This window comes from Porites lutea, chromosome 14 (assembly GCF_958299795.1).
Source record: "Porites lutea chromosome 14, jaPorLute2.1, whole genome shotgun sequence".
Taxonomy (NCBI): Eukaryota; Metazoa; Cnidaria; class Anthozoa; order Scleractinia; family Poritidae; genus Porites; species Porites lutea.
In genome coordinates, this window is record NC_133214.1 from 14,440,434 (window position 1) to 14,458,745 (window position 18,312).

Below are 18,312 nucleotides of genomic sequence, written 5' to 3' on the forward strand. Positions count from 1 at the left end.
TAACAAGACTGTCCAGGTTTAGATTATGTCTGCAACGCAGGCTTATTGTTTTTCAAATTAAAAAATTATTAATGATGCATTTGGGTTTGAAGGTGGTGCCAGTGGAATTGGTCGGGCTGTCTGTCAAGCTTTAGCCACAGAAGGAGCCGGTGTCGTTGTAACAGATCTTAACAGTCAAGGGACTCAGGAAACAGTAGACAGCTTATCACAACATGCCAGCTTAAAACACAAAAACTATTCTTTAGACGTGTCAAGTGGAGAGGAAATACATAAGGTGTTGGAGTATATTATAAGTGGGTATAAGAAGCCACCGTGCATTTTAGTCAATTGTGCTGGCATCACTAGTGATGAATTCTTACTGAAAATGGATGAGGAAAAGTTTGATAAGGTCATTAAAGTCAACCTCAAGGTGAGTGGCTTTAACCATCCATGCAAATGGCATTGAAAAAATTAACATTTACTCTTCACTCATTATGTTAAAGACTGATCTACTTGATTTCAGTTGATGTGCAGAACTGCTGGCTTATATATCTTAGATATAAGCATACTTCTAAGCACAAGAAAGCTATAACTAAACTGGAATGATGCAAAGAAAAGCATAAGAACAAGCAGGAAAAACGTGCTGCTATGTTGGATTCATCTGTTTTTTTTTTTCAGTTCTTTAGTGCCAACATTAATAATTACATGTACCAAAACATTTAAGTGTGTTTATGCATATGCTTACATCTTACTATTTTTATGCTATATAACCCAAGATTTCTTTTAATAACATCAGCCATTACAGTCAAACCAGGTCAAGCGTACCCCCCAAGAATACATTAATGAATTTATTATTCAAAAGTTGAATCCGTTGCTAGATGTAGATTTCAGATTGATCTCTGCATTCTTGCATGTGTAATGAGCCGTGAATTCACACGCGAGGCAGTTATGAAATTTCTACCAGCTCCATTTTCCTGAAATTAATGTAAATGTCTTCTAAGAAGCTTAATCCATTCAAAGATTTCCAATCTGACCAAATACAGAGAAGTTCTCGTAAAATATTCACTGCTCATTACGCATGCAGAAATGCCGCTTTTAATTTGACACCAGGTACGGGAACGACTAACGGATTCATTTTTCAAATAATCAACTCATTAATAGAATCTTGGGGGGTACGCTTGACTTGGTTTGACTGTAAAATTCTGGGGATTTCTTGCTATTATATAGGTTAAAAATGGATCAGAAACAAGTAAAAAATAATGTGGATAAGAAAGAATGATGTTTTGGTGTCATCTTGACACCATTTTTAATGTTTACGTTGGACAGACTTAAAGTGATGACAAAACTAACGTCAAGCAAACTGTAAAAATAGAATAATATTTGGCTCCTGTAATATTTTTTAAAAAAACTGACTCCTCGTGTTGTTTACATGGCTGATCTGCCTCTCTTTCCAGGGGACATTTTTGATGACTCAAGCTGTTGCAAAAGTTATGGTTGATCAAGGTGTTAAAAATGGTTCTATTGTGAATTTGGCGAGTATAGTAGGCAAGGTGAGAAAACTTTATGTGGTGTGCTGTGCAGTGGAACCAAGCTCCATCATGGAATCCCATCGTTTTGCCTGAAAGTGAATAGGGATTTTTAGCATCGACGACCGTGACGGCAACAAGAACATCAAAACAGCAAGGATCACGCTTTTTTGTACATTTCTTTGCCGCTGCTGCATGACTGCCATGGAAAATGCCTAATTTCACGTTTTATCAAGGATGTAACGAGTGACGAGGAAATTTTCTTTCTCTTTCTAAGCTTGAGTGTGGTCCCAAAGGAATCAACTCTAGGGAAATTTGCCTACATTAGACATTTTCATTTATTCATTTTAAAAGTGACGTTTTCATTGCCGTAGCCGTCGCCGTTGCTAAAACTCCCTATTTACTAGTAACAATTTAATTCAGGCTACGTTCACCCAGTACTGCTCGAATTTTCAATCAGTTGAAAAATTTGACTGGAAACTTTGTTTTCACTAAACTGTTCAATATTTTTGCACTGTTCACACAGAACTGTCAAACCATACTATTTCCAAGCAAAGCCATTAATAACACGAGTCGTAAATCCATGTTTGCAATATGTATTTGTCACAGGATGGAAAGACAGTGACTTTACAGCTATGTGGATTAACAGCTTTTTCTAGTAAAAATTTACCACAATCTTTCTCAATGATCAACATAATGATCTTTACAATAATTATTGCTGAGGTAGACTTCAGTTCTGTCTTATGGATATTTTCCATATGATCATTGCCATATTGCTAAGTTCAGACTGCTGGCCTTTTTTCTGCAACTATAACAAAAAAAGGCTGCATGGAGTCCTAATCAACTGAAATAATCCAGTTAAGTGGGCAAAATGCTGTCATGCAAGTTGACTTTTGAGCAAAATGACCACCATTCCACCATGAGCAACCCAAAACTCCAGTCCTCAACTTATCCTACAACTACATCAATATGATCATGTCACTGAAAACATTCTTCCTTTACAATACCAGGTTGGAAATCTTGGTCAGGTTAACTATGCTGCTTCTAAAGCTGGTGTCGAGGGACTCACTAGGTCATGTGCCAAAGAACTTGCTAAGTATGTGTCTCATAGTTCATATTGATTTTGGGTGGGTAGCAGGAAAGTTGCAGAAAGGAGAGTATTTGTATGTTTTGCTTTCTACACTGCACCAGCCTGTAGTAGCCTAAGTTTTAATTATTTACTGGATTTGTTGAATTTTGCCAATGGTTTTTAACTCTGCAATTTAGGTTCCCGGGGTCATTGGGTCTTCTAAGTATTTTCTTCTTTGGGAGTGTGGGTGTATTCCCCTAACTAGCCCTGAAGATTAATCTATCTTGACCAGAGTGTGAATTCCACAATAAGTCAGTGGCATAAATTAATAGTTTGCTGTGAGATTCAGGGAACAATGAACACCTGAAATTATTTCTGGACTGTTTTTGTGTTGCAAGGAAAACCCAATCAGGCATGAGAAAACTTTAGCTGCAAGTAGAAACGGTAATTAGTGTGTGGTTTTGTGGGCTATTTGCTTCTCCTGATCATATTGTGATTGGTTACAGTACAATAAACATTCCTGCAATATTTCAAGTGTTCACTGTTCTCTGGGTTGGACAGTAAGTGTTTCTTATGTGTATTAAAGACAAAATAATACCATTTTTGTTTTTCAATGAACTGCTGTTATCAACTGATGTAATTTTAACAAATTGCTAACAGTTTACACTGCCTTTGCTTTGTGTGTGTCTCAGGTTTGGTGTTAGATGTAATGCCGTTCTACCTGGTTTCATTGAAACTCCGATGACTGAAGCTGTCCCTGAAAAAGTCATAGAAAAGGTGTGCCACCATTGGTTCAGTTTAACTTTTTCACTCCCAAAAGTGGTCATATTTAAAATTCAACAAAAATTCCAAATTTTAATTTGTGTAATGTAAAAATATAAAGCAAATAGTACCACATGAAATTACTGCCAAAGAGGTTTCTTTTGAATAGCAACACCATAGAATTTTGTTCAAAGAATAAAAAAATAGAACTACATACTAATACATTGTAAACAGTACCATGTGAAAGTACTGCTGAAGAGGTTTCATTTGAATGGTAACACCATAGGATTTGGTCCAAAGAATCAAAAGTTAGAATTACATACTAAATAAACAGTACCATGTGAAAGTACTGCTTAAAAGGTTTCATTTGAATGGCAACACCATAGGATTTCGTTCACAAATTCAAAAGTCAAAACTACATACTAAATAAAAAGTACCATGTGAAAGTACTGCTTAAAAGGTTTCAATTGAATGGTAACACCATAGGATTTGGTTAAAGAATCAAAAGTAAGAATTACATACTAAATAAATAGCACCAGGTGAAAGTACTGCTTAAGAGGTTTCATTTGAATGGTAACACCATAGGATTTGGTCCAAAGAATCAAAAGTTAGATTTACATACTAAATAAATAGCACCATGTGAAAGTACTGCTTAAAAGGTTTCATTTGAATGGTAAACTACATACTAAATAAATAGTACCATGTGAAAGTACTGCTGAATTAGGTTTCATTTGAATGGTAACACCATAGGATTTGGTCCACAGACTCAAAAGTTAGAACAACATACTAAATAAACAGTACCATGTGAAAATACTGCTTAAGAGGTTTCATTTGAATGGTAACACCATAGGATTTCATTCACAAACTCGAAGGTGAGAAACACCTTACAAGATTTCATTGGTCATTCTGGTTGAATGGGTTCAGTCCCATGAGTTTCTAGTGACAAAAGCAGTTAACCAAAAATTTTGATTTAACAAAATGTTTCCTGATGTATTTTATTTCATTTTTCTAGTTAAAGAAACAGATTCCTATGTTCAGACTTGGCCAACCATCAGGTTAGAACAGTGAACCTTTGATTTGAAGAGTTTGTGATGTGTGAGTTTCTTTGTTTCCACATGTTTTACTTTACAGACCATAAAAGGCCATACACATATGAACTTAACTTGGTGCACTGTCCTTATAGTACTGAAATGACACTTGAGCCTCTCATCTTATTTGACAACTTTCTGTCAACGACAGTTTTAGTTACCACTTAATTCAACCCGGGGCACCTCTGTAAATTTTGATGGTACACTCAGGTCTTTGCAGCCTGCGCCACAGATGAAACTAAACTCTGGTTAAGTCCGTCTGCGAAACAGCGCCAAAATTCTTGTTCTGTGTAGGATTTGAGTACGCGTTCTTCTTGCGTTCTACCTTTACCCTTTGTTAGTTCAGAGAGAGATACAGATGATATGCTTTCATAAACGTTGACGAAACAGTTCAAAAAGGACTTAACTTTGTCTTTTTTCTATTTCTTTTGCTTTTGTTGGTGGTGAATTTTTCCACTGATGAATTTCTTAGACGTAGCTGATGTGGTTACCTTCCTTGCATCTGACAGAAGCAGTTACATCACCGGCGCAAGCATTGAAGTTACAGGTACGGTTCATATGTCAATAGAGACCTTGAGACTCGAGGTTTTTCGGTAGTTCCAGCAAATCGCTAACGTCAAGAAGTCATGTGACTAGTGCCTTGCCGTCAGCTTCGCTGTTTGAGGTTCACGTTTGTACGGCGAGACAACGCTGTTGAGGTTAGTGAAGTATCGCAAGGTCTTATGTGACCTGTAACATCACAAGCCCATGTTTGCCAAACGTAGGACATAGTGCCTTTTAGAACTCTTTTGCTTATTAGTTACCGAATTCTTTTTCATTGAAACATAATTTTGCAAGACGATTTTTTAGCTGAAATAAACGTCAACGAATGAATGAACGTAAGTCCCAAAAATGGGCAGACGGCTAACGTGAAACCGCTAACCTCAAAACCGCGGTTTGCCGTTTGCGGTAAGATGGCCAAACCTCGATCTCGTAAGATCTCTAATAAGACAAACTAAAAACGCAAAAGGGCCTGCATTTTGGCAAGAGACCATCTCCGATTTCCAAAACGTTTCCCTTTCAAAACGAGGCTCAGTGCAAAACCTGTCTTGTGAAAATGAGTTTTATTTGCACGAGAGTGCATATCAATGGCTTTGCACTTAGCCTCGCTTTGAAACTGAGGCTTTGGACAACTTGGATAATGACCCTAATGTATGATTATGTCAGATGAGCAAAATTCACCACCAAGCCTCGTTTGTAAGCAAAACTCTTCGCATTTGCACTCTTTGGGTGTGAATACAGTAAAATTCCGAAAATAAACCCCCCAAACTCGTAACGCAAAAAAACCTTCCGTTAAATCGCCCCTCCGACTATAAGCCCCTCCCCCCCGGGGGGCTTGTAATTGGAAATTGCCCTGATACAAAGCAAAAACGGTAAATTTCCTTCCAACTAAAAGGCTAGCCCAATCGATTTTGAAACGTAATTTTCTCTTCGTAGATAAGCCCCTCCGAATAAAGGCCCCTCGTTAAGGGCCTTTGAAAAATATAAGCCCCAAGGCTTATTTTCGGAATTTTACGGTATTCTTTTCAACTGTTCTCCCTTGGGAATTTATTTATCCAAAACGTAGCACCTTTTCAACTTCAAAACGAGGCTTGGTGGTGAAATTTGCTCGTCTGACGTAAACATGCTAATAAGGGTCATTGGCCATTTGTGAGGGTACGTTTCCGTTTTGATTTCATATTTATTTTGCCTTCTCTTTTAAGGTGGGCTGTTTATGTAAAGAAAAATAGAAGCTTTACTATGGAACTTCTTCCATTAAACGCCGCGCCCAAAGACAACCTTTTCGAGTTGTGCAGCAGCAACTTTAACGAAGAGGGAAACAAGGGCCTGGAGCACATCTTAACTGAAGTCTTGCTTTTTCCACCAGCACACATATACTCCCCCTTTGTCTGGAAATACTTCAGTTAATTACACGAGAGTGACGGGGTGGTTGTTGCTAGACAGACAGCCAGTTAGCCAGCGTTGAACTACGTTATATTTTTAACGGATAATTTAAATAGTTAAATACGAAAGGTGCATTAAATGAGCAAGAGCTGATGGGACAAAACTGTCCTGTCGCTGATCAAGGTTGTTCTATTCGCTTTTAAGTTTTATCGCATTTTTTAATCTCGCTTTTTAAATATAGGCTACCTTTTCTGGAGTTTAGTTCAGTGTTACAGCCCTATCAAGTTTATACAAAAAAAGAAAAATTCGAAGTTGGTCGTCTGAGTGGCAATAGGAAGTTTCATTTCGTAGTCGTGCTGTGACGGCAAGGAAATGTACTAAAAAGTGACTTGCACGTGCAGAGTTGTTGTTTTGCTTACTTAACTATTTTTTGATTTTGACGTTCTTGTTGTCGTTGTCGTTGCTTAACTGACCTTTCTCCAATCCACCAATCCTCGGTTCTTTCTCGCTAAAGATAAAAATAATATATGAGTAAAAAGAATGTCAGAACTTAATAGGTACCATTGTTTGTAATAGTCAAGAGTGTTGATAAAACACAGTTATGTTTTTAAACTAAAGAAGAATATTATTTATAATATAAACAAGTTGTAATTGCTAATTATCTGTATCAGTTGCGTCGTAAACTTTCAAAGTAGTGAAACCTTTAAAAAGTTGTTGTAATTATGTGTAAATAACAGGTTAAACTTCATCTAGACCACGAGCAAGCTCTACGGGGGGGCCTGGGTCGGGGAAGAAATAAAGGGGGAGAGGCTCTTGTTCAAGTGCCTAATTATTACCGTTTGGTACAGGTTTTACCAATCTCGACCCCCAGAGCTCTTGACTAGAGCCTTCATATCTTACGACTGTTAACTGTGTTGTTGGAACCTCAGGCAAAAGGTCCTCATTTCTCCTTGTGCATAAAGAAAAGAACTAACGGAACGTTCAGTAAAAGACGTCTCGGTTCATGCACAAATGAACCTGGTGTTCACTGGTAAAACACTCTTTAATAATAACTTTACTACTTTCCAAGTTTCAGTTGGTTTTTCAAACTGAGTAAAGGCAGGATGGCTTACCATCTGTCCTTTCTCTGTTACTCTGTGGAGCGACGATTGAATGGCCTGATCAGTTAAGCAGAAAAAGAAAAGGGAATTGCAAGTCAGCCTACCTCTGAAGAAAGGTCCACATACTTTACATTCATTGAAATACAAATCTCTCCAAAAGAGGAGATGGAAGTTAATTCATTATTTTTGATTATTAAGGCCAAATTGCCAGCTAGAGTATTGCATCAAAAGAGAAAAAACTGAATATGATATTTGTTATGCATCGGGTCAAAAATTACCTTGGTTCAGTTTTATTTTTCTTTTACCAGGGAATTGTAAGGACTATTAAAGTTTTTACAAATAGAAAATGAAATTTGAGATTAGTGGCACTGCCTACTCCACGGAAAGTTTCAGGTTCCGTACTGAAAACTATTTGGTCTTTTGACTCAAACAAGCATATTCTCAACCAGCTTCCGAATGTGGCTTAATAGAAGAAAAGCTTTCTTCAGATATTGTAATCCTCGTTCGATATCCTTTAAAGACACCGCAATCGTAATAAATTTATATCCTAAGAAATTCCATGCTTGATGTAAATCAAAGAAGCTTTCTAAAGATTTGCCGCCAACTTGATGGGAATTTGCATATGATTACTTCTGATTATAGAAGGGTGCACAACTTGTAGTCAAGTATATCATTCTGATTGCAGCGTAACTGCAGAGCTAACAAACCAATTATTACTGATCATTTTCACTCCTTCTAAGCTGCGAAAGTTGATTTAAATCTTGCGTACATAGAAGCTGAGGACTTAATCATAACTTTAAAAGCTTCGCCAGTGAGAAAGGTGGGATAATTTTGATGATAATCAAATGGTAACCCTCGTGAAATTAGGGCAAAAAGGCTAAAAGACTCGGGAAATTATTAGGATTTGGACAAAACGGACGTGAAATTATTCCCTAATTTCACTCGTCACCGTTTGATTACACATACTAATGATGGTGATAATGATGATGATGATGATAATGATGACAATGAAAACAATCGATGACGTTATAAAAGCAAGATAAAAGTAAAGGAGATAATGATTATGTAAATAGAGCTGATTACTGCACAAAGTAAAAGACATTACAGTTTAGTGCATTAGTAATAAAAACATCCGAGCTTCATTGAATTAAAAAATAAGGAACTTCACCTGTGCAGTGGTTTTCAATAATGTAACAAATACTTAATCTTCCAATGGCATCTGAAAAAATTAGCATCTCCCTTCTTCCCTTCAGAAATTTTTACCATCCCCTCTTTTTACCTTCAAAAAATTTTAAAAGTCTGGAAAATGGTGATATAGTCTGAAATGATAATAAAAAATTTAGAGTTTTCTTTTTTTTTTTCAAAGCTACAACAAATAGTAAGTGAAACTTTTTTCGTTTTGGTCAAATCTTATTCAATTTCGCCCGTATGTTTGCAGCCTATCATGAAAATAGCTTTGTTCCTGCGTTTTTTAAGGTCACTGACCTACTTGATAACCTTGAGTCTGGAAAAAGAAATTATTGTTTTGGAAAAAAATCTGGAAAAAGTCTTGAATTTATTTCCTGGTATCTGTGCAAAGGATTAACGACAGTCAAAAAAAGAGAGGATCAGCTCGGGATTTTAGGGAGTAAAGCGGGGATGGTCAAACGGACAGAAAAGAATTGTTAGCACCTGTCCCATTGATTCCAAGGGGAACTTCGATGCGAACGCAGGCGTCTAGAGATTTAGAATGGGAGGTGGAAGCTGAATAATTGGATCACGATTATTCATTATTCTTGCTTTTTTCTCCAAATTATTCATTATTCTTTTCAAATTTTTCCGTGATATTCATTATTCACTTTTTGGTTTTTGATCAGTTTTCCTTTCCCAAATTTTCTATGATACAATTCTATACATTTTTTTATCAAAAGTTTACATTTCAGTATACATTCAACCTTATCTTTAGAAAGTACCATTCTTTTTTTCCTATAAATATGGTCAAAACAATGTTATCCTTTTCGATCAATAGACCGTCTATGCAATTACTAGAACGTGAAGGACCAAACAACAGCAGCTTAATTAATAACCTTAAGTACTAAAACATAATAACTAACAAACAAACTATAGCTGAAGCGAACACTTTTCATAATCGTAATCGTACGTAATCGATTTGGTTCACAAGTCGGGTAGGATAGGCTGCTTGCTTGCACGGGACCTGCTATACTGCACCACCTACCAGGTTACTCACTCGGTCGGATTTTAGGACCTGTCTAGTCCAGGTTTCATTGCAAGCTTTACGTTTACGCTGAGTCATTAATTAATTTTCAAATTGTCCAAACATTGTCAAACATTACAATGGAAGATTCTTATATTGCAACTTTTTAGACAGTTGCATCTATAACTAAAGTAATAGAATTGAATATCTTAATTATTAGGGGACAGGCTTTTATTTTAGTTTCATCTTGAGCCTCTGTCAAAGGATATCAACATTTGTTCCACCATTCGCTAACAACTGACGAGAGCCGATGTGGAGGCTGTGTGACATACCACAGGAGTGTAGTGTGGGACTCAAAACATAACTGTCACGACAATGTTTAAGCCGTTTCACAGGAACTGTTCAGTGACGACGTAGCGTGAGATTTTGAGGGTGTACGTAAGCGGGAAAACTGGTTGTAGCGCCGAAGATGGCCTAACCTAGGGAGGTCTGGGGGAATGCTCCCCCAGAAAATTTTTTAATTTAGGATCTCGGAAATGCCATTTCCAGCGTTTTCCGCAGGACATTTAAAAAATATATTCAGGTGTTTATTTTATCAATCTCCAGTGTTGTCGGCATCAGAATCTGATGATTATGGAATAATACTGAAGATAAAAGAAATACTAACACAAGAACACCAATATATGGCGAAAAATATATCAGTCATCGCTCGCGCGTGCTCGCAGTCTACCGTGTCCAAAAGAAAACATAAGAGACTACTCGCAGTCAAAACCTTAATGACGCCTTTTCGGTGATCTCGATCTGGACAGAACCATATAATAAAGACAAGACGGTAAGAAATTGATTCTTTGAATATCATCGAGTGTAAAATCTTTTAAATGATTACTAATAAGCTGATTAAAAGAACGGTACGTTTGTACTGACCAACTCTGATTGTGCACTAAACGTCAATTTTCAGGTGACCAGGAATGCGAACTGGAAACATTGTCAAGAATGACAAATAGACCTACCGTCGATGACAATTTCTCTCCATTCTCTGACTTCTTTTTTTCCATTGTTCAAAATCGAATAAAGAAGCGGATTTTAGAAAAGCGACCCAATCATAAGAAAATACGGTGGGCGTTAACTGTAGACACACGACACATCAAACTGAGAGGGGAACCAAAGGTCAAGCATCTCAAGTGATTGACACGCACGTTTGCAGGCTGTCAATTACGTGGTATCGGATTGGCTGTAGGAAAAGAACTTCAGGAGTTTTATTTCGGGGTTTGCCGTCTTGGATTTCACTGATTTCGCGCGGATTCCGCTGTTTACGATTGGCAGAAAAGTTGAAATAATTGTTTCTTTCGTCATCTGTTTTTATGGGATCATTTAGCAGCTATGAGTTTTTCATTATTCCGAGGCTAGATGGTGTTATTCATAATTCCCGATTTTCTAACTCCAAATAATTATTATTCATTTTCTTTTAAACCCCGTTTATCCATTATTCATTATTCAGCTTCCACCCCCGATTATAATCACGTTTACGGTTAACGCCATTTTAAAACATATCGCTAAGCTTTCTCTTTATTTGTCATTTAATGTTTATCTTTGCTACTCAAAAATAAAGACATACATGCCACGTTTATAAGGATAATCTTCTCAGTTTTTATCTGTTGATTTCCTAACTTGTGTAATTGTAATACTTGATGTTTCGACTTTGCCGTCAACGTAATTCTACGATTCCGAATCGACAGGAGTGATCGTGGCAGTAACTTTCATGAGACCAAATTTATGGATTCTAGTCGTTGAGAGGAAAATCGAGAGATTTAGAGTGGCGTTTACGGCAAACGGCAAACAGTATACCTAAGGTGACATTTTCTTGAATTAGGAAATGAACAGGTAAAAACTTTGCAAAATAATTGTTATGGATTAGACTGATCGACATGAAACTACTAACTTTTTTGTGTAGATATAACAACTGAATCGGCTTATGACGAAAACTGTGCAAGGGTGGCGCAGTGGTGAGGGCACTTACCTCCTTTCCCCGGGGTGAGGGGGGGGGGGGGGTGGGTACTCCCTATAATGGCCTTTATGGGGAGCCTCCGACCGAAAGGGGCCCCTTTTTCATGCTTCAGGTATATGAAAGGGTAGGTTTGTTGTTGGTTCTCTTCCTTTCCGAGAGGTTTTTCTCTGGGTGTTCCGGTTTTCCCCTCTCTCCAAAAAACCAACCTTTCCAAATTCCAAATCGATCCGTAACGCACGGCCACGTTTAAGCGACTTCTTAACAACTCCTAAGTGCTCCGTGGGAAAACAAACTGCAAATGACAACTTTATTTATTTATTTTTTTAGAATGATACCTTGGTCACGTAAAAATTGACGTTGCCGTTTGACCTGAATGGATTCTAAATCTCTCTGATATTATAGGAAATATTTTTTGTTAAAGAGCAAATAGATAATTAACGATAAACACAGGAGGTCTTAAAACGAAAGGCTCAATAGAGCTTCGTCGTTGAATTTGGTATGTCAAAAACGCTTTATTTTAAAAAACTTGGTGAGATTACATATTTACAGATTTCAATCAAACGTCCATGTGCGACCTTCTCGGATACGCGACATGCTGTTCGAACTACTAAAATTAGTTTTCCTACTCAAAGCACTTTTCTACTGAAAACTGGACCACCAAATCTTTGCATTTTAGGTGGATACTTAAAGCAAATACTACTCTTCTATACTAACATACTAACCTATGCTCAGGCATGAACATTATACTATGAAATAACCTTAAGTTTACAACTGGGCTAGTTTTGGAGTTAGGACAAGTTGGTTTCGCTAGGCTTTTATTTGACTTAATTGAGTCGTCAAACCTTATTTCATAATACAAGGTTGCAAAACTACTGCTTCTATGTTCACAAAAAGATTGGCTCTAAAATATATACAATTCTACTAAACTATAAACCTTGCAATGTTCTTTGCATTGTAATCAAACTTCAATTTGCGATCAAAAATCTCGGTTACATAAAAAGTATTTTTTAGTTGTAGCCTTAGGGACTAATTAAGGAAGTAGGTTTTTTTTAAACAAATTACCTAAAAAGACAGGGAAATTAGCTAATCCTGATGTTCTTCGTGTCGCTATTAAAGTTTTATCATTGTCCGAGCTACCGATGTACACTTTTACAAAAGCTGGTGATTTGTGCTTTTGCAAGACATTTTAGAGATTAGAGTACTCGAGGTACCTCCTACACACACACACACAAAATAAAATTAGCGGGAAAAATAATTAAGTCGGCAAAGATGAACAGCTGGGCTAAGCAAGTCAGTTCTCTTTTAATTCTTTTAATTAATGTCCGTATGCTGCAGAGTTGACCCTTTACATTTTTCGCCAGGGACTACCTCATTGGAATTCTGCGGAAGGGCTGTTTCGTTATTCCATGGTGTCTCGTTAGTGTAACACCTGCAACAGTAATGTATAAGAAACATAAAAATTAATAAAACACATCTACTCATCATAAAAGACTCCAGCTGGGCTAAATGGCATTTAGGTTCATTTTACATGGAAGAGGGATCCTCCGGCTTTATCGTGGCGGAAGAGGTTTACTTATTTAAGTTTATCTCACCGCTAAAACTTCAGGGGCGGATCTAGGGGGAGGGTGCAGGGGGTGCGCACCCCCCCCCCCCTGAGATGACCTGCGGTTTCTTATACAACTGGTATTCTGCCAAAAAAAAAAACTATGTGGTTTATTGGTGTTGAAGTAGAGCCAGAGACGAGTGCACCCCCTCCTAAAAAAAATCCTGGATCCGCCCCTGAACTTTCCAATCAATTGGCATCACAAATGAAATGTAGGGTGCACAGCTAAAATAGGTTTGAAACTTCTTGCCTTGATGACCTATGGAATCTCGGTCTTCCCTCTTTGGTCCAAGTTTAGAACCAGTGTGCTTCTGTAATTTAGTCAGTGTCAGCGAAAAGCCCTCTAGTTACGGTCAAGACTCCATAAATAGTCCATAATTTGTACTTTGCAGTGTTTTAGATCAATTCTGAGATCTAGATCTCCGCCATAATATTTTTGATCCGATTATCTTTATATCAAACAAAAACCTTCCCTGGGCTGTTTGGTTCGGATTCATAACTGGAATTCTCTTCCTATTATATTCAGAAAGAAAAAGTTTGTCAACAAACCCTCACGATCATATTGAACCGTAGCAAATAAAAGAATATTCAATTATTTGTGCCTTATATATCAGGAAAGAGAGAAAAGAATTAAATCATTCTTTGCTACTGTAGGGATTCGGGGCTTTAGTGTTTTTTTTTTTTCAAATGCAAAGCCCCACATATGCACGGGTTGTAATTTAGATTGATAAATACAGAAGTGTGGTCGAATAATTGTGGTGTTTAGTATCTTCGATGTTAGTAGTAAAAGTAAAAGCTAACTTCAGGTGTAGTCAATAATGAGGCTTTTAAGGGTAAATACTGCTTTCTATTTAGTACTCAAAAGTACCAAACGCACCCAAGTTGATAAAACTGTAATACAAAAAGACCTGGCAGACTTCGTATGGCCCTAATTGTCAGAAAACAATTACCTTCACTTTTCTTCACCAAAGTGAAATGACACGTCATCCCCAATCAGCATGAAAGGTGCCCACTGCCTCACTTCTGAGAAACCGTTATTTCGCATCCACCTCATGGCCCGGTGAAGACATTCACTTGCACTTTTCCCTTGGACAAGGTTTTCGTAGAATCTTCCCATGAACTCCTCTGTTGCTCTGTCTTGTAAGGCCCACAATGCCACCAACACTGAGCGTGCACCCGATCCTAAGAATGCTCGAGCGATTCCAACAACGCCTTCTGTTTTGATCTGTCCACGTGCGGTATGGCAACAACTAAGGACCACCAGTTTGGCTGACAGTCTAACTTGTGAAATGTCGGTCATTGACAGTAAGTAGTCTGCTTCGTGTGGAAACTCCACTGTGGAGTCAGCGGGGGTAAGAGCAATTTCTCCTCTTTCGGCATCACCATGAGCAGCGAAATGTACAAGGCTCACTGAGGGTATTCTCTGAAGAACAGCCTGCTTTGTTGCTTGCTCTCCTATTAAAAGGTGAGATTCAGGTAGTAGTCTCGCAATCATCTCTGCTTCCCCTTTCGCGCCAGGCAATGGACAGAGATACCTTAACACTCCCTTGAAATACACATCCGTCACTCTTGGCTCACCCACAATCAATGCACCAGTTTCGCTGTGAGAGTCGGCTGGACTGTCCAGAATAAGCTTGAGAGTCGTCAAAGAAGGGACAATTCGTATCCTGAAAGAATCTGATAAATAGCGGCTACTTTCATCGTGTAATGCTGCAAACGGAACTTGGAAGAAGCAGCGATCAGGAACAACAATGATTTCAGATCCTTCTAGCAAGTCACTCACGGGAGCAATCAACATGTTGTAAACCTGAAAAAGTGTTGGCGGTTCAGGGTCCGTGTATACTTCCCCCTCATCTAAAGGAGGACGCGAGGTTGAGAGACTATCTTCCAGATTTGATTCGTTTGTAAGTTGGTTGGCGAATGAAGAGAAGAGTGATCGGTCTTCGCATTGCTCTTGAGGTAAAACGTGAAATTTTCTTAATAAGCTTTCGTTTCCAAACAGGTCATACACAGAGATTTTGCCATGCTTGCTAACATAGCTTTCACAAAGTTTCGTTCTTCGGAAAGCTACCGGTTTGTTTTGTTTCAAAACCCACAAAAATATATTGTCATCGTAGTCATAGGAGATGTAGAGGCAGGTGCTGTTGCCATTTTTCTTAATTACTTTCGCGATGCCAACAAACGATTGTGGGTTGATGGATATTTCTTTTTCAATGGAGTAGCGATTTGACATAAGTTCTGCTAGAGCTCTGGCCCGTCCAAGTTCAGCAGCGTGTAAAGCTTCATAGGGTTTCCCACAAGAACAACTCAATGAACAAAACAGCCGATAGGGAGACGCGTTCTTGTCAAAAAATGATATATTGTGGCTATCTTTGCTTCCTAGAGACGTAAGCATTTTTTCGTAAATTTGAATGCTTGACCAGAGATCCGATAAGGCTTGAGATATGTTTGCTAGCTTTAGGTAGCGAGACGCTTCTCTGTCTTTGTCGCCAATTTCTGTGTTGGTCGTAAGTGCTGTATGAAGATTTTCTTCAGCCTTGCCATATTCTCCCACATGTACAAACAGAGTTTCTAGGATTCTGTAGCATGTCGCTTCTCCGTGTCTGTCGCCAATTTCTGTGTTGATGGTAAGTGCTTTATGAAGATATTCTTCAGCCTTGGCATATTCTCCGACAGATTGAAACACCTTTCCTAGGTTTCCGTAGCATGACGCTTCTCCGTTTCTGTCGCCAATTTCTGTCTTGATGGTAAGTGCTTTATGAAGATATTCTTCAGCCTCGGCATATTCTCCGACAGATTGAAACACATTTCCTAGGTTTACGTAGCATGACGCTTCTCCGTCTCTGTCGCCAATTTCTATGTTGATGGTAAGTGCTTTATAAAGATATTCTTCAGCCTTGGCATATTCTCCGACAGATTGAAACACAGCTCCTAGGTTTCCGTAGCATGTCGCTTCTCCGTTTCTGTCGCCAATTTCTGTGTTGATGGTAAGTGTTTTATGAAGATATTCTTCAGCCTTGGCATATTCTCCGACAGATTGAAACACATTTCCTAGGTTTCCGTAGCATGTCGCTTCTCCCTTTCTGTCGCCAATTTCTGTGGTGATGGTAAGTGCTTTATGAAGATATTCTTCAGCCTTGGCATATTCTCCGACAGATTGAAACACATTTCCTAGGCTTACGTAGCATGTCGCTTCTCCCTTTCTGTCGCCAATTTCTGTGTTGATGGTAAGTGCTTTATGAAGATATTCTTCAGCCTTGGCATATTCTCCGACAGATTGAAACACATTTCCTAGGCTTACGTAACATGTCGCTTCTCCCTTTCTGTCGCCAATTTCTGTCTTGATGGTAAGTGCTTTATGAAGATATTCTTCAGCCTTGGCATATTCTCCGACAGATTGAAACACATTTCCTAGGCTTACGTAGCATGTCGCTTCTCCCCTTCTGTCGCCAATTTCTGTGGTGATGGTAAGTGCTTTATGAAGATATTCTTCAGCCTTAGCATATTCTCCTACATTTGCAAACACAGCTCCTAGGCTTACGTAGCATGTCGCTTCTCCCTTTCTGTCGCCAATTTCTGTCTTGATGGTAAGTGCTTTATGAAGATATTCTTCAGCCTTGGCATATTCTCCGACAGATTGAAACACAGCTCCTAGGTTTCCGTAGCATGACGCCTCTCCGTTTCTGTCGCCAATTTCTATGTTGATGGTAAGTGCTTTATGAAGATATTCTTCAGCCTTGGCATATTCTCCGACAGATTGAAACACATTTCCTAGGCTTACGTAGCATGACGCTTCTCCCTTTCTGTCGCCAATTTCTGTGGTGATGGTAAGTGCTTTATGAAGATACTCTTCAGCCTTGGCATATTCTCTAACAGATTGAAACACATTTCCTAGGTTTCCGTAGCATGTCGCTTCTCCCTTTCTGTCGCCAATTTCTGTGGTGATGGTAAGTGCTTTATGAAGATATTCTTCAGCCTTGGCATATTCTCCGACAGATTGAAACACAGCTCCTAGGTGTCCGTAGCATGACGCTTCTCCGTCTTTGTTTTCGATTTCTTTGTAAACGCAGAGTGCAATTTTGAGGACTGCTTGTGCTTCCTGGTATTCAATTTTGTGGAAGTACAGTTTTGATAACATCAAGGCTGTGTTACCTTCTTCTTTTTTTCTCCTAAGATTACGAAGTAGGACTAAAAGCTTTTTGCCAGATTCTATAGCTGGTGAAAGTTTCGTAATAGCAGCATTTCCATAAAACAGCCTCTTGTTCAGCGCTATACGCACTATTGTTGCAAGTTCATGTTCGTTTTCTAAGATTTTGTTGTTAGGTAGTGTTAAGCACTCGTTCCACAGCTCGATAGCCTGGACAACTCGTTTAGTGGTCCAAAGAAAATCGGCGGCAATCATGCCATGGTGAATAGCTTCTTGAACAGTGCCCATTTGGGTCTTTTCTGAAACATAAATAGGTAAAAAAACAAGACCCGAATAATTAGCAAATAGTTCTATGGAAATAGAGTTAATCTTAAATAAAAAAAATAAGCAAGCCAGTTAGAAACGTTTATAATAATAAGCTTTTGGCTTAAGAAATAGCTACGAAAACAATAAGGTTTTCTTCAAAATGTAAAGCTTTTTCTTATACGTAACGACTTTGTGGTCTGGTCAGGTGTCATTTAAAATTGTAAATTAAACTGATGCTATCGTAGCTGTGATTCCACGAAACATTCTGTTTCGGTTAAATGGACTTACCCAGGAATACAAAGTTACGAAAGATTTTAGTTACCCGGATCGTCAGAATAAAGCTACTTACATTTAAAAGCAGTTAACTTGTTGAAGTAAATGATCATGAGTTCCGTTTGTTGAAATCTAAGTCTATAGAACATGTATCTGCATGCAGTCTTGTACTTACAAGAAATCTTTTAGTTTTTAGGTTTCTTTGCATTTTTGAAAAAGGTGGTTTCTCTTGTAGAATTTTAAGTTAAGAACAACTATATTGGAAGAATTAAAAGAACGTCTAAAAGGTTGAAAGGCATGTGACAGTACATTAAAATTCCTAACATTGATAAGCTTG

General features: G+C 38.2%; 2 protein-coding genes across 2 annotated transcripts in view; one reads left to right on the forward strand and one right to left on the reverse strand.

The window, feature by feature from the left end:
• The window catches only part of LOC140924128 (estradiol 17-beta-dehydrogenase 8-like), a 14,076-nt gene extending 6,941 nt beyond the window's left edge, over window positions 1-7,135 (forward strand). Inside the window, exons 2-8 of the mRNA XM_073374147.1 lie at window positions 93-409; window positions 1,434-1,529; window positions 2,516-2,601; window positions 3,267-3,351; window positions 4,349-4,391; window positions 4,897-4,971; window positions 6,167-7,135. Of these exons, the coding sequence (XP_073230248.1) occupies window positions 93-409; window positions 1,434-1,529; window positions 2,516-2,601; window positions 3,267-3,351; window positions 4,349-4,391; window positions 4,897-4,971; window positions 6,167-6,183 (719 nt within the window). The 3' untranslated portion in view covers window positions 6,184-7,135. The remainder of the gene's footprint in view (window positions 1-92; window positions 410-1,433; window positions 1,530-2,515; window positions 2,602-3,266; window positions 3,352-4,348; window positions 4,392-4,896; window positions 4,972-6,166) is intronic.
• A 5,103-nt stretch (window positions 7,136-12,238) lies between these two features.
• LOC140923975 (uncharacterized) lies at window positions 12,239-17,684 on the reverse strand. Its single transcript, XM_073373987.1, has 3 exons — window positions 17,402-17,684; window positions 14,200-17,185; window positions 12,239-13,075 (listed from the first exon to the last, which is right to left on the reverse strand). The coding sequence occupies exons 1-2, from the start codon at window positions 17,682-17,684 to the stop codon at window positions 14,202-14,204; spliced, it is 3,267 nt and encodes a 1,088-aa protein (XP_073230088.1). The 3' UTR covers window positions 12,239-13,075; window positions 14,200-14,201.
• Between the last annotated feature and the right edge of the window lie 628 nt (window positions 17,685-18,312).

Excerpts from the sequence above, each read along its gene's own strand:
- LOC140923975 (XM_073373987.1), bottom strand. The coding sequence starts at position 17,684 with ATGGGCACTGTTCAAGAAGCTATTCACCATGGCATGATTGCCGCCGAT. Across the intron at positions 17,186-17,401 it reads TAGGAGAAAAAAAGAAGAAG|AAATTGGCGACAGAAAGGGA; the intron begins GTAACACAGCCT and ends CCATCACCACAG.